The sequence below is a fragment of the Cydia amplana genome, chromosome 5 (genome assembly GCF_948474715.1).
Source record: "Cydia amplana chromosome 5, ilCydAmpl1.1, whole genome shotgun sequence".
Taxonomy (NCBI): Eukaryota; Metazoa; Arthropoda; class Insecta; order Lepidoptera; family Tortricidae; genus Cydia; species Cydia amplana.
In genome coordinates this window covers 654,456-669,668 of record NC_086073.1, presented here as the reverse complement: position 1 = coordinate 669,668, position 15,213 = coordinate 654,456, and the positions used below count along the sequence as shown (strand labels likewise).

The 15,213-nt window shown below is 38.0% G+C and overlaps 2 protein-coding genes across 3 annotated transcripts; one reads left to right on the top strand and one right to left on the bottom strand.

The window, feature by feature from the left end:
* Window positions 1-4,571: 4,571 nt before the first annotated feature.
* On the bottom strand, window positions 4,572-10,791 carry LOC134647780 (sentrin-specific protease 1-like). Of its 2 annotated transcripts, none has more exons than XM_063502083.1 (7): window positions 10,565-10,791; window positions 10,278-10,372; window positions 9,960-10,207; window positions 8,162-9,234; window positions 7,219-7,405; window positions 6,352-6,579; window positions 4,572-4,738 (listed from the first exon to the last, which is right to left on the bottom strand). In XM_063502083.1, exons 1-7 carry the CDS (start codon window positions 10,651-10,653, stop codon window positions 4,577-4,579), a joined length of 2,082 nt encoding a protein of 693 aa, XP_063358153.1. In that variant the 5' UTR covers window positions 10,654-10,791; the 3' UTR covers window positions 4,572-4,576. The 2 variants fall into 2 exon arrangements, with proteins under 2 accessions (XP_063358153.1, XP_063358155.1); XM_063502085.1 differs by lacking the exon at window positions 10,565-10,791 and adding an exon at window positions 10,440-10,550.
* A 330-nt stretch (window positions 10,792-11,121) lies between these two features.
* On the top strand, window positions 11,122-13,355 carry LOC134648404 (dTTP/UTP pyrophosphatase). The gene is made up of 4 exons (XM_063502925.1): window positions 11,122-11,258; window positions 11,336-11,577; window positions 11,941-12,087; window positions 13,187-13,355. Exons 1-4 carry the CDS (start codon window positions 11,169-11,171, stop codon window positions 13,323-13,325), a joined length of 618 nt encoding a protein of 205 aa, XP_063358995.1. The 5' UTR covers window positions 11,122-11,168; the 3' UTR covers window positions 13,326-13,355.
* Window positions 13,356-15,213: the final 1,858 nt, after the last annotated feature.

Here is a 15,213-nt window from a genome sequence, read left to right as displayed (position 1 = left end):
GGGCCGTTGCACCAGCGACAATTGTCATCGCCACTCTGCAGTGAACTATGTAATACAATTTTGCGAACGTTATTCTAGACCCCGGACTTTTGTCGCAATGACGTCACAATAGGGTAGTCTGGGGAGTTAATGGAGCGGTGTTAATTAATACGCCTTTGTTAATTAAATTAAAAAATCAGGCATCCACGGTATAAATTACCTGTAAGTTAATTGTCAATTGATTGTTGATACATCGATATCGACGTTGTTCTTTCGTTAACTGACTCTCCGTAACAGATCAAGAGTTTTTTTAAATGACTCGCGGTTAGGCTACGTCTTCTATCAGAACATATCCACTTCAAAAAGGAAAGCTTCTATCCACCTCGATGGGATGTTATTGGTGCATATTTGAAAAGTTTGTTATCGAAGCAGGATTTATAAAGGTTGCTTGGATTTATTTGTATTGACTTACATGTAATTTATATCGTGAATGCCTGATTATTAAATTTTAATGAACACAGCCGTATTAATTAACACCGTTCCATTTACTCCCCAAACTACCCTATTGTGACGTCATTGCGACAAAAGTCCGCGGTCTAAAATAAAGACTTAGCGATATTTCGGGCGAGACTTACTCGTATCAGAGTATCCTGCCATTACTAATCGCTATTAGTCTTCATTACGCCACCATCAGGGTATTTAAAGTGTCATTCTATGGAACTTGCTAACTATGTAAACAAACCGCCATATTGGAATGAATTTAAGTACTAGTGACGTTTGTTTACATAGCAAGTTCCATAGAATGACACTTTAGGGTAAGAGTGCCTACCTACCCTTATAAGGAAGGTACTTATCTATTTACGCTATGCCCATTGCGAATTTATTGCTAGTGGTGTGTCAAAGCTAAATCTGTGATAATGTTGTAAAATTATGTGGTCTACCGCCAATTCGCTATTGTGAATTTTAATTCGATAAAGTGACGTAGAACGTAGACATGGTAGATGTAAAAAAAAGATTGATAAGTAGGTATCTACATTGTTTCTTAACCTTTCTGAACTTTTATTGTAAGTTAATAAATTGAAGACTTTAGTTTCGTATCGAACAAAAAAATAAAAAAATGTGTAATTTCATATTCTCCTCATTTATTTCTAGATTTATTTATTAGAAAACTCTTGGGACTATTACTATTGGAAACGAAAACAACGTGAATCTGAATGATTATAACTTAGTGTAACTTACATTACATTAATTACAAAATACGGTAATTTACAATAGGAATAACGTTAAGCTAGCAGTTGACAAAGAAATGGGGAGAAATATAAACACTTTCAACCCTTGGCATTTCACTCATACAAATTAATTTCTTTCGAAAAACTACAAATTCTGATTCATTTACACTGTTACTAGTACATTTTTATACATCTTACTTATAAATAATAAAAGGCTGGATTTAGAGGCAGACTTACCAAGCATTTTCCTAAGCTTATTTTTTCTTATTAAGGTGTTTGTTTTTATGATCAACTTCAGTTCCATGGGTTTTATTTTAATGTTACATTTCGTCTAGCACAGAATCTTACCTCGCTAAAAAGAGCTAAGAGCAGTAAGTATGAACAAATTATATTTTTAATACATACACACTTCAATATCAAACCCAAATCACTCAACACACCGTCCCCGCCATCTCTTTGTCAAGATTTAACAGGGTTCGAATGGATAATACTCTTGATAATTATCGTTATAAAAATCTGTGAGGAATTAATTCACTGCAAGATATTTTAATAACTTAAAAAAAGTATCACTCAATCTGATATTTATCAAGGCAGATAATTATCTTATTACGAACCCTGATTCATAAATATCAAATACTCAGTTTGATTGCAATCCAACGAGTTTTGCTGGTTGATAATAAATTATTATCTGATTGATTATCAAACATCGTCTATGTTAAACGTAAGTCGAGTCGGGCTTACGCGGCACATTCGCAATATACAGATATTTAAAGCACAAATTTGAAAAATCATTAATAAATACAAAACAAGACACGACCCTTTTTTGATGATGATGGGTTTTCCTCTTAAATTGTTTAATATTTGAGTAACTGTTACAAAAGAAGTGATAAGGCTATTAAACCATTTAAGAACTAGCTAGTTAAAAATAATAAGAAATTAATTTGAGAAGAATATTACAACTGGGGTGGCAGTGCCTCAGTCTTTTATACAAATTAAATAGAAGCCGCTATTATTCATCGAGTTGAAAATCGCTTTTCTCACTTTCTGGTGAGCGTAAAGATTAAACATGTAACTTAAATTTTTATTTATATACACAAGTTAAGATCGAATAAGTATTTTTACGTGCTGAAATGTTTCAATCCAGTATAATAAATCATAAGATCGTAACGTTGCGACAAGACTAAATCATTCTTTAACTGCTTGATTTAGTGTTTTTACACAACTTTGGTGGAAAACAAGCATACTGCCCGCCTTATGGTAAGCAATTTAAAGCTTTTTGACTTTTGCATCAAGACTAATGTCTAGTTTACAATATTTAAAACTTTTGTGAACTATGAGGCCTCTGTCCATTAGTGATTATTACAATAATTATTACACATTAGATGAGGAGTGTCTTTTCAAAAGGGTTTATTTTTTCTGAAAATCTATTTCTAAATTGGACCTTACGTTTTCTTGAGCAAGGTTCTCTCTAGAAGTACCGCTAAGAAAAAAATAAACCCTTTTGAAAAGACACTCCTCAGATGATGTAGGTACAAAAAAATACAATCTAAATAACTGTTATAATTTTACAGCTTTCAAATTAATTACTTGCTATTTGGCAAACTCATTCAAGACACCACAATTAAATAAAAAAAATCGTTCATACACTCATTACAAGTAGTTAGCATTATATCCTAATATTCCTAATGGACAGGGCGAATATTATATTTCTTGGTGTAGAAATGAATTTTATTATAATTATTCAAAATGTCAATGCAAATTATATGCCAATCCAATGCCTTGTTGTTAGATTTATTTTCCATTACAAAATTAGTTTGTTAATTTTAAACATTTATGTGTGGCCAATGAATACTAATACAGTAGGTGCATTGGGATAATTACGTAAACATATTGAAAACTAAAGTATCTACTATACTAGAGGCACTTTATTTAACACTTATGCCTCTGAAATTCAAAGTGTCTTAATAAATGCTGTTAGAGTACAGTCAGTATCAAATAGAAAGTGACGGCCAAAGTGGTCAAATATATCGATACACATCTAAGGATGTGGTAACAAAGGCGTGTTATGATATATTTGGTCACTTTGACCGTCACAATGTATTCAATGCTGCCTGTACCTATGTGATTTTAGTTTAGTAGAAAATTATGAGTTAAAATTACCGTTCTCCGAAGTTAACAGAATAGAAGTAAAAAACAATTGTCTTATAAGGAGATAAACAGCAATACATTTAATGTGGTTAGAAATTGGCTGATTAGTCTGTAAATAAATTAAATGCTGATGTTACACTTAATGTAATACAATATTTCTTATTCATTTAGCTCCTAGACTACCCTAGGAACCTGTTTAAATCACTTCACTGGTTCACTGTAGAACCTACCACATTTGCGGTTTTGACAAAACTTTAATTGTCAAAGCACTTTCTGTAGCTTGAAATAAATTAGAGAATTATGTAGGTGAATTGTTTCATCAAGAATATCGTAATTTTAATTTGAAAAAGGAGAATAACTACAGAAAATGCTCCTGACAAATAAGGATTTGACAGAAACTTCAGGCAAATGTTTGAAATCCAAGTAGAATTTGCCGAAAAACCATTTCACTGCTTACACTTTACAGATAAAGGCTGTTGACGCCAGTCATTAAAAATGGTATATTCACTTCACTATATATTTTAGATTGTTTTTTTATACCGGGCAACATCTTTATTCCAATAAAGATTATAAAGAAAATAAATAACACTATATTGCCCATTCACTTTATTGGTATTCTGTATGGATGGAGTCACTAAGGAGTGTAAAGTTGTAGAATTAAGTAAGGTTCTTCATAGATCTCAATCCATTTCCTTGGGAATATATTTCCTCTGGCTTTCTATATAGACTGCATGTCCCCATAGTGTGCACCGTGTCATATTTTAACTATAGGGTAGCCATCTAGGAATCTTTAAAGCTGTCTTGCGGCAGAGATATCGTTATTTTTGATACAAGTGCGAAAAAGAGGAAATTCGAAACGAGTGGCGATAAATTAAAACACGACCGAAGGGAGTGTTTTAAATCGACACGAGTTGCGAATTACCTATTCGCACGTGTATCGAACAACGTTCTACAGTACATATGGCACTTTAAAGTTTCGACATACGCACGAAAAGTGTTATTTTACGCCCCATATGTACTGTAAAAGTATGTTTGTCATTTTCTTATTCTTGATATGTGGAATTAATTATTTTCATCACTAGTTTGCTGTCTGGATAGGCCATTAAACTCTCTTACATCAGTAGTTATACAGTAATGATCTTTCAAGGTTGCCTTGCGTAGATATCGAACACTAGTGCTTCTGTATGGACAAGTCGCAGTGTATGTGTAGTGTTTTCAGTTTACAGCAGTAACCGGCCGGTGATGATCTCCAAGGCGGCCTTACGGCGCAGATAGGGCATGTGTTGCTGCGAGAAGCAGTAGGGCGCGCCGCGGGCGGAGAATTCCGCAAACGTGCAAGAGAACATGCCGCAGTCGCTGCCGTTCATCTGCTGCGGGATGTCCTGCAATTGCAGATTTTTTTATCAGATTGGCTGTTGACAGAATCCTGGGGTTCAAGAAGTGGTCATCTGAAACTGTAAACTAGTTACCTAATTTTATATTAAAGGAAAAAATGGAAAAATTACGCTTCCGGCAGGACTTGAACACGCAACCTCCGCAATCCGTGCGTTAGCTCTGCCAATTGAGCTACGGAAGCCTTCCAGAATCTTGCGAATCTTTCCATTCCTTCCCTCATGCATACACACCTTTTCGTCTTACGGTAGATGTCGCTATACGACACCCCAAAAGGTGTGTATGCATGAGGGAAGGAATGGAAAGATTCGCAAGATTCTGGTAGGCTTCCGTAGCTCAATTGGCAGAGCTAACGCACGGATTGCGGAGGTTGCGGGTTCAAGTCCTGCCGGAAGCGTAATTTTTCCATTTTTTCCTTTAATATAAAATTTGGAATATCGCTCGCAGACGTAATCTGCATGTTTAAAAAATTGATTTAGTTACCTAATGAATTATTATTTTTTGTTTTGCTCACCTTACTCAAAGAGTCCATATTTATCATTAAAAGATTGCCCCCTTCCTATTTTGACATTCATCCTTGGGATGTTGAGCATAAATCTTCTTCCAAAAGTATATATAAATAAAATAAGACAAGTATTTACCAATTTTTGACATGATTCACCTTTTAAACACTCCAGCTTCCAACTCTTATCATCAAAGGCTGTCCCTTCTTATCCTGATCCTTCAAGTACTGCAGAAGGGCGTCGAGACACCAAAAATTTACCTCCCATGCTGTCCCAAGTACTGGTTTTCTTCCAAAAATTTACCAGACTGACAAGATTTGTCTACAAACTCCACTCACCTTGCTTAAACACTCCAACTTCCACCCGTTATCATCAAACGGCTGTCCCTTCTTATCCTGGTGTTCGTCCTTCAGGTACTGCAGTAGGGCGTCGAGACACGGCTGGTTTCTACCTCCCATGCTGTCCAAGTACTGGATATTCTTCCAAAAATTTACCAGACTGACAAGATTTGTCTACAAACTCCACTCACCTTGCTTAAACACTCCAACTTCCACCCGTTATCATCAAATGGCTGTCCCTTCTTATCCTGGTGTTCGTCCTTCAGGTACTGCAGTAGGGCGTTGAGACACGGCTGGTTTCTACCTCCCATGCTGTCCGAGTACTGGTTTTCTTCCAAAAATTTACCAGACTGACAAGATTTGTCTACAAACTCCACTCACCTTGCTTAAACACTCCAACTTCCACCCGTTATCATCAAACGGCTGTCCCTTCTTATCCTGGTGTTCGTCCTTCAGGTACTGCAGTAGGGCGTTGAGACACGGCTGGTTTCTACCTCCCATGCTGTCCGAGTACTGGTTTTCTTCCAAAAATTTACCAGACTGACAAGATTTGTCTACAAACTCCACTCACCTTGCTTAAACACTCCAACTTCCACCCGTTATCATCAAACGGCTGTCCCTTCTTATCCTGGTGTTCGTCCTTCAGGTACTGCAGTAGGGCGTCGAGACACGGCTGGTTTCTACCTCCCATGCTGTCCAAGTACTGGATATTCTTCCAAAAATTTACCAGACTGACAAGATTTGTCTACAAACTCCACTCACCTTGCTTAAACACTCCAACTTCCACCCGTTATCATCAAACGGCTGTCCCTTCTTATCCTGATGTTCATCCTTCAGGTACTGCAGTAGGGCGTTGAGACACGGCTGGTTTCTACCTCCCATGCTGTCCAAGTACTGGATCTTCTTGCTCCGGAAGTCCACCATGCTCATGCACCAGTGCACGCCGAGGTGCACGGGTACCACCATGAGGTCGTGCGCGAATATGTCCACCTGTAGCGATAAATAGTAAGAATAAAGTATACTTGTTAATTAGATAACTCCAGTGAGACAGTCTAAACATACTGAAATATTTAAAACAAGAACTCTAACATGCTCCGGAAGAATATACATTGATAAATTTAAAGTGATCTGCACTGAGCTCCGCCGGTTTGCACAGGCCTTAAGTGAAAGTTAAAGATAAAAGATAGTTTATTCAAGTAGGCATAATTACAATGCGCTTATGAACGTCAAATAAAGCTAGGTAGACCGGCTCCAACCCTACACCTCTGCCCCGAGAAGATTTAAATCCCCCCTCAATTGGAGGAGGGTATCCCAATTTGGGACCGGCAACAAACTCGGCGGGAGACATCTTTTCAAAAATAATTACATCTTATAATTAACATGCATTACGAGAAAATAAGGGAAAAAATACAATTTAAATTACTATAGAATTCATGCAATTATACACATAAGGTGTAATAGAAATTTGATTTAGAAAATATACATATGTACATGGAATCATACAAATTCGTAGCTCTTTCAGAAAACATATCAAATTCTTACAAAAGGAAAAGAAAATAAGGTTATTAAAAGAAATCCGGATCGCCGCGGATTGACCCTGGTTTCTGTATTGAAAAGAGGACCTCTCACCTTCCGTGTCCACCGGCGGAGGCCGGCCTGGCCACTCTGCATGAGCTTGGGGTAGAAGAACGTGTTGGCGGCGTAGGTCTTGGGCAGGTCCTTGCGTTCCTCGCAGCGCTGCATGATCAGGTTCATGTAGAAGTTGATCACTTCGTCGTTCAGCCAGTTCAGGCCGCTCAGCGTTTGGAGGTCGCGTCTGAAATACAATAGTTTGTAAGTTTGTTTGTCATATCTTTGAACTGGGATACAATGGGTTCTTTTGTACAGAAAAGGTGCAACAAAGACACGCAAGAATGTTTATGAAACACTCAACTCCCGTGTATAGTTTCCGATTAAAACAAACATTAAAGTTTTAAATTTTTGATTGTTACTGATCCGATTTCACAGTCATTTTAATTTCGTATATCTGCTGAATTTAAAAAACCGGCCAAGTGAGAGTCGGACTCGCGTACCAAAGGTTCTGTACATTAAGTCCGACTCACGCTTGACTGCCCCTTTCTGATAGGTTTTCCTGTCATCTATAGGTAAAGAATAGAATTTTAGACCCAGTGGTTTCGGAGATAAATGGTCGGACAGACAGACAGATGCACGGGTGATCCTATTGGCAAGGTGCGAAGTCGGTGGAGGGGGAAGTGGCGCTGATCGTCACAAACACAGGTAATCTTATGGAATGTCCGCCATTAGTACTAGCGGCAGCCGCTTGAACTAATTTTACTGCATAAGATTTAACGTAGAAAGTCTGCCAAAATGAGGGCAGCACCAGTCGTGCACGTAGCGAATAAGGGTTCCGTTTTTTTCCTTTTGAGCTACGGAACCCTAACAAGAGTAGCAGTAGTCGTACATAGTAGCATAGCAGAATACTGGTAATAAACCATTTGATCTTTAGAATAACCTGGCTAATTTTAATGCTCCCCTGTAAAAATAAGAAGTTAACCACGTAGGATTACCATACCTGTGTATTCTTAAATTGAATTTCTCTATAATCAACTGTCCCGATGGTCCGGGGCCTATTGCCCTGTTGATCAGTTTCTCTTGCTCCGGAGTCAGTTCCGGAAGCTCCACAGTTGGCTGGGGCTCCTCAATGAGGCTCTCCGGTATGCTCAACTCATATTTCAACTTATGCTCTAAATGTGCTAACTTCTGTTCATAGTTAACCTTAGAAATAATGTCAGATTCGCGTCGCACATCTTTTAACTTCTCTTGAGTTTCTTGCCTTTTCTTTCTATACTTAGAATCTATTTTTGCGAGCCAATCTGTTGAAGTTACATCCTTATCTCGGTACGAGTCTTTTAATGAGTTAATGGGGTTGATTCTAACTGAAGATGAGGTGGATGACTCTGAAGGTACTACTTCTACTTCAGAGTCTGAAGAGTTGATTGATGCAACTGTAATAGGGTCATATTCTTTAGATGCTTCGCCTTCCCGCTCCGCTAAGAGACCTTTTTCAACTAATCTTATTTCATTTAAAGACTTCCTCTGCGCTCTTTGCGTATTCCGGAACGACGCAGAATCGTCAGCTATATTTATTATATCTATTGGCTTTGAGAATGAAACTGGTTTCGTAGTTCCCGCTACTCTTCTAATCAACTCTTGGTAATTTCTCTTCTCGTCTAAATTGAATACTTCTGATAGTGTTGATCTAATGTTTGATCCGTTGGTGTCTAGCAGTCTACTCCGTGGGAAGGCCGAGGGTTTCTGTGGGTGCATCCACTTAGGAATGCCTGTTTTCTTATAAGTTTTCATGATGCCGGCTGGGGCTTTAAACTTAGTGTAACTTCTAGGTGACAGGGAGTGTCTGTCATTCAACTTTCTACTTATCCTGTAGTATGGTACATCTTTTGTAGGTTCTTTTCTATCGTTTTTAGTTACAAAGAATTTGAAGGGTTTTCCCTGGGGGTCGGAGACTTTCTTGACGAATATGACGTCATTCTCAGTTTCCTCTGGGTCATGGTCATCATCTTCCAGATCTATGTACACTTCTGAAGGTTTTTTAGATTTTCCTGGCTTGCTCTCCACCCATGTGACCTAAAATAACAATATGTATTTTGTACATTTTACAAATTGATGTTGACTTTACTAAGTGATTAGACCAGCCATACTCTAAGTGTGTTCCGCGGAACCCTAGGGTTCCGCGACACCCCTGCAGGGGTTCCGCAAGAATTTAGAACACTATGCTTTAGTCGCCTCGAAAAATTTTACTATGCCGCCACCGTATTGTAGGGTTCCAAGTATTTCAAGGGTATCAAGTATTTCGCTTTCCAAAAGGGTACCGTCAAAAAAAAAGATTGAGAACCGCTGGATTAGACAAACAGTGCTCAGAATAGCAATCAATAGTTCTAACAGTGCACATGACGAAAAAAATGAAATGATTAAGTTTGTTATTATTGTGACTACAATAACACAGATGTGTAGGTAAAAATATTCAATGTATCTGAGATGTTAGTTAAACACTGCATTTTTTTATTAGTCACAGGCAGTCACAGCGGGCTTAAAATATATTAAACTGTCCTTATAAATATTATCCTCTACTTGCATGTAAACTTTTGTTTAGCATTAAAAAAAAAAACATACATAAGCTTACAACAGAAAAAACCTTTTTTACAAACCATCAGTTGCATGATTTGTAATATCTCTATTAAGTAGAAAGATTTGAGATGAGACTGGCTTGTCTTACATGATTGTAATTTGGCCTGCCAACTTTAATTAATTAAAACATGACTAATCAATTACTAAATACACTAATAGCATACCTCTTCCTCATCATCGTCATCATCATCATCAACCACAGCATGCATCACTGGTCGCACTGGGGTGTGCATCCGTGGCTTCCGCAGTGGAGTGGCTGGCCCATGTCCTGTCACATCCACTAACTTCAGTGGCGCAGTGCGGCTTCGGCCGCCTGAACGATTCAACTCTAGTGGGGTTGATGTGCTAGGGTGCCCACTCTCTACTTGTATAGGAACATACCGAACATTTTTTTCCTTCTTTTCCCAGGGATCTAAAACAACAGCATGGTTATGATTATGAAATCGCAAGACGCGAATACAGTATTCTGAACTTAATCTCACCATTAGAAGACATAATGTCGGGAAAATTGGTGCTTCTCAGCTGCTTGAGTCGCTTAAGTGCCGGTGCCTCGTCGCACAAAACATCGTCATCCGTCCTGAAAGAGAACTTGCTGTTAACACCGTTTCCAATGCGCAATTCGCGTCCATATGAAGATTACTTACTTCCAAAACCTCGAGGCTACTTTTAATGGTATTTTGTACATATTTTCCTTCGTATTTCAGCTAATAAGATTGAGTTTTCACGGTCTTTGCCGCCATAACTAAAACGTTGTAAACAAGTGTCATACCTGTCTCGTTTGAAGCTTGTTCTAATGGCTGGGTCATCTTCATCACACCAACCTAGAAGATTGCGCACATAAGCCACAATGGACTTCATCTTATTATAATTATGTTTCCATCACCATTTGTAGGTTGTATTTCTGTTTAAAATGCAAAAACGACGTTCGACAAAAAGAAAAGCACAACGACACCGATATCCACCGATTCGTTTCGTTGACGCTAATTACATTTCGTTAAAAACCGATTATTTCCGATAAAAAAACCGGTTTTCTATTTTTTTTTTAAAGGATCGGTGCTGCGGTTATAGCGATAGCTTGAACAGTTTTTGTTCAAAGGAGTTTTCATTACAACAAAGCCTAAAAACGCGTTCATAGTTAATAATGAAAGACGCCTTAAAACTGTCAGTGTCAATGTCAAGTTGTCAACCTCATGTGAATATTTTGGAGTCGAAAACGGGCATAAAAATTATTGAAATTGAATGAAAAAATACAAAATATTGAAAGTGCTCTATATTTTTTTTACCGAACCATCCGAATGTTTTAGAAATTTCTAGAACGAGGCACATTCTATTGACTTTTCTGTCACTGCGAATAAAGTTCCAACGTTATCAAAATGTTGCAACCAGTTATGCATGTTTTGAAGCAGAAAAATATTATTCTAGCTTCTGGCTCGCCTAGGAGGAAAGAGTTGATCGAAAATATAGTAAGTATATCTTGTTCGTAGATTTCATTTTAGGTTTACGTACCAACATGGTAATTTTAACATGAATCTTGTTTTAGGGGTTAAAAGTAGGATTGTGTCCATCTCTATTTGAAGAGAACCTTGATCTTAAAAGTTTTAAGAGTTTCTCGGAGTTTGTGGAAGAGACAGCGCTGCAGAAGGCTCTGGAAGTTGAGAATCGTCTGATTGGGCAGGGCAAGGCTCCGGACATAGTTATAGGAGCGGATACTATGGTGACTCTGGATGGGGAGATGTTTGGGAAGCCTACCACTAAAGCAGACGCTTTCCAGATGTTGTCAAGGTTGTTAGGTTTGTTGGTTATATCACTTCATCATCACATTTTTTTAACACATTGTTTTTATTTTTACTTTTTATTCAAAGTAGGTATATTACTTTGTAACATTGTTTATTTTTTTTAGTTAACTCATCAAAATAGCTTAACCAAGATATTTGACCTATAACTATGAAATACTGCCCATAGGAAATAATAATGGAACACTCATTTGATTCTTGCAATGAAAATGTATGGTAGTGCACCTAATACTTTATACTTAAAAAAATGGACATAACAAAAAACTTGTGGTCATTTTTGAATACATAGCTGGGTTGTATATTACACAATTTTAGTGGTACAAGTAAATGTTATTTAATTTTTGAATTGCAGATTGTCAGGACGAGGACACACAGTATACACCGGGGTTGTGGTGAAGGCCAAGAACGAAACAGTTAAGTTCACGGAGAAGACTGATGTCATATTTGGCAAACTGAATGAAGACCAGATCAACGGGTACATTGCCACTGGTGAATCTATGTAAGTTGCTAAATTACAAAACAGTAAACTGATCTATTTAGGTTTTAACCCTTTGACCACCAAATACGTTCATAGACGCGCGCGGCTACCAATATCAAACTTCGTGCATTCCCATTCCGACAAGGTCTACGATTACGCACCAAGTGTGGTGTGGCCGTCAAAGGGTTGAATTCAGCCTGTTAATTATAGTGCATATTGTTATTTGTAACTCCATTTTGGGCCTATAAATCCCGGTCTTTTGATATGCTTGCGTGGGGATATATCCAACACGTAGAGGCCCTTTGGAGAGCTTTAATGTCATGTAGAACGTGCAAAGTGAATATATTATTATTTATTGATCTTATGAAGCCAAAAAGATAAGTACTAGAAAATGCATTTTTGTAGATTCATTGTGTGTTACTGCTTATCTTAGAATAGAATAGAATATGAATAGAATATGATTTTGATTGTTTTATTTTGTTTTGATTATTACGATTTGGTAAGGTGAAATTTTAAATGTTTCATCTCACTAAACTATAACAATTTATTATTATCAATTATCGCACGAAGTTTGAGAATTTACGAGGGTGACTGCTGCAGTTTACTATGATTCCTCGAACATCGTGTGTAATCTGAAAATATGATACTAATACAAAACTTACCATCATCATCATCTTCCTCGCGTTGTCCCGGCATTTTGCCACGGCTCATGGTAGCCTGGGGTCCGCTTGCCAACTAATCCCAGTAATTGGCGTGGGCACTAGTTTTTACGAAAGCGACTGCCATCTGACCTTCCAACCCAGAGGGTAAACTAGGTCCGTATTGGGATTAGTCCGGTTTCCTCACGATGTTTTCCTTCACCGAAAAGCGACTGGTAAATATCAAACGATATTTCGTACATAAGTTCCGAAAAACTCATTGGTACGAGCCGGGGTTTGAACCCGCGACCTCCGGATTGCAAGTCGCACGCTCTTACCGCTAGGCCACCAGCGCTTTAACCACAAAACTTACCATATTTCTGCTATTTTTATCATTTCACCATCACCACATCTTTATTCCTTATTTAAATTACCATACATTGCGTATCTCATGTTATCTTTACCTTATCTTATCTTCCCAGGGACAAGGCAGGCGGCTACGGCATCCAGGGCGTGGGCGGAACATTCGTAGAGCGAGTTGAAGGAGATTACTTCACTGTAGTAGGCTTGCCTCTCTACAGGCTCTGTGCTGTGCTCTATGACATGCATAAACACTTATAGATCTACCCTTAGTGGACCTTTTGTGGACCATAGTACCTACATTAATAAAGTGTGGAGATTTTAGAATGTACATACCATCAGATGCGAAATTGCATGGTGAAATTATGAATTAATTCATTCATAAAGTCGCCATGCACTTTTGCAGCTGATGGTACGTTTCAATCCAGAATTAGAGTAACTTACACCAATTTGAATATGTGCTTTTTAAAGGTTCGGCAACGCGCATGTGTCACCCCTGGAATTGCAAGTGTCCACAGGCTTTGGTAACCGCTTACCAACAGATAGGCTGGTAGCTTGGTTGTCAGTCACATGGTATAAACAAAAGTACTATGTAAGTATGTACTGTGTATTCTTGGTATGAGATTAATCCATAATGCAATAAGTAGTTTCATTTTCAAGTCTGCAGTATAATTAATTTATACCTACCTAGATTCATACTGTATCATACTCGTAAAGTGAAAAGCATTTGTACCAAGGTATCTGTTCAAAACAGTGGGTAGGTTTTTTTTCATATGAGTACATATTTTGTTAGATTCCAAAGCAAACTACCTAGAGTACCTAGTTGTTGCTGTGATAATGATATAATGTTTATTTTTAACTAATTCTTTGTTGTTGTAAAATTCATGTTTATTATTAATTGTTTTTATGTTATAAGTGGAGAAATCATAAATAAACATAATTCGTATGATTCCTGTTGTTTTATATTTTTGTAGTCCCTGTAGGAAGTCAGTAGCAGTAGTAGCTAAGCGAGGTGTTCAAAATGCGATGACAAGATTTTTCACTCCATTAAGCGTCTTTTATGGCCTGTTTTTACATATTGATTAGTGTTAAAAACGAGTTCATACCATTTCTGCACCATTCGTCCGATTTTCCGTTACTAACAAATGTGTAAACAGGCCCATAATATTTCTTTGTTCCTATTATAGTTAGAGTACAGATATTTATGAGAGCCACTGTGTCGCAGTCACGTGGATCGCTCCACCGTAGGTACCTGAATAGTTGCAGTTAGCCACATCCTCATTGTGAACATTCTCAAGCTCTTACAATGTTTCTGAGCTAGGGTTGCTAGTTTAACCTAGCTACTGAACTATTTATTTACGCTAAGCTAGCCTACCTACGTATCTAAATAGTTAAATACATTTATATGTGCATTTGCTAGCTTTTATTACCTAGGTACCTATGGTCATCATATACTTGGGGCATCTAAAAGGACTTTCACCACAACAAACGCCGATAAACGAAAAAAAAATACTCGGGGAAGCTACGACAAGTCACGTGACCTTTTCTACCCATTATTTATTTTAGTTTCGATTGACACGTTTTCTATCAACTATTGTCATCTTGGTTAGGCCCCCGGGTATACGTTCATTTATCGATCTTCCTCTATTTATTTTTTCCAAGATGGAGGTTGCAACACGGGGTCAAACTAATACTAATAGGTAGTCTGTGAGCTTTCACGTTCGGGCACCCCGATGCATCAATTTGTGTTTTCAAATATACCATTTTAACAAATAGATCCACACAGAGCTAGCCGCCTCGCGAGGAAATTGCCTCGGGAGCGGCCGCGAGTGCGTTTGCTTCGCCCAAGGCACGTCTACACAGACTGAGCTTCGCGCGGCAATTACCTACCTGCCTCGCGAGGCGGCTAGTCCTGTGTGGACCCGCCTAATTGATCTTAATCTTAAAGTAAAAGGAATAACAGATAACCGTGACTTGTGTCAACCCTGCAGCCGACTTACAATAGAATTGGATGATGCCTTGTTTCCAGCTTCCTGCGTTCATAGTTCGCAATTACGGCCCTAAGGTACCTCTTCACAGTCTATTGACCATTCCTATACCTTATTCCGACCAGTTAAGGTCTTACATGGTCTAATGTGTTGCTGTTAGT

Coding starts and splice junctions, on each gene's coding strand:
- LOC134647780 (XM_063502083.1), bottom strand. CDS start 10,653: ATGAAGTCCATTGTGGCTTATGTGCGCAATCTTCTAGGTTGGTGTGAT. Junction 10,373..10,564: donor ACAAGCTTCAAACGAGACAG/GTATGACACTTG, acceptor GTTCTCTTTCAG/GACGGATGACGATGTTTTGT. Junction 9,235..9,959: donor ATGACGATGATGAGGAAGAG/GTATGCTATTAG, acceptor TTGTTATTTTAG/GTCACATGGGTGGAGAGCAA.
- LOC134648404 (XM_063502925.1), top strand. CDS start 11,169: ATGTTGCAACCAGTTATGCATGTTTTGAAGCAGAAAAATATTATTCTA. Junction 11,259..11,335: donor AAGAGTTGATCGAAAATATA/GTAAGTATATCT, acceptor ATCTTGTTTTAG/GGGTTAAAAGTAGGATTGTG. Junction 11,578..11,940: donor GCTTTCCAGATGTTGTCAAG/GTTGTTAGGTTT, acceptor TTTGAATTGCAG/ATTGTCAGGACGAGGACACA.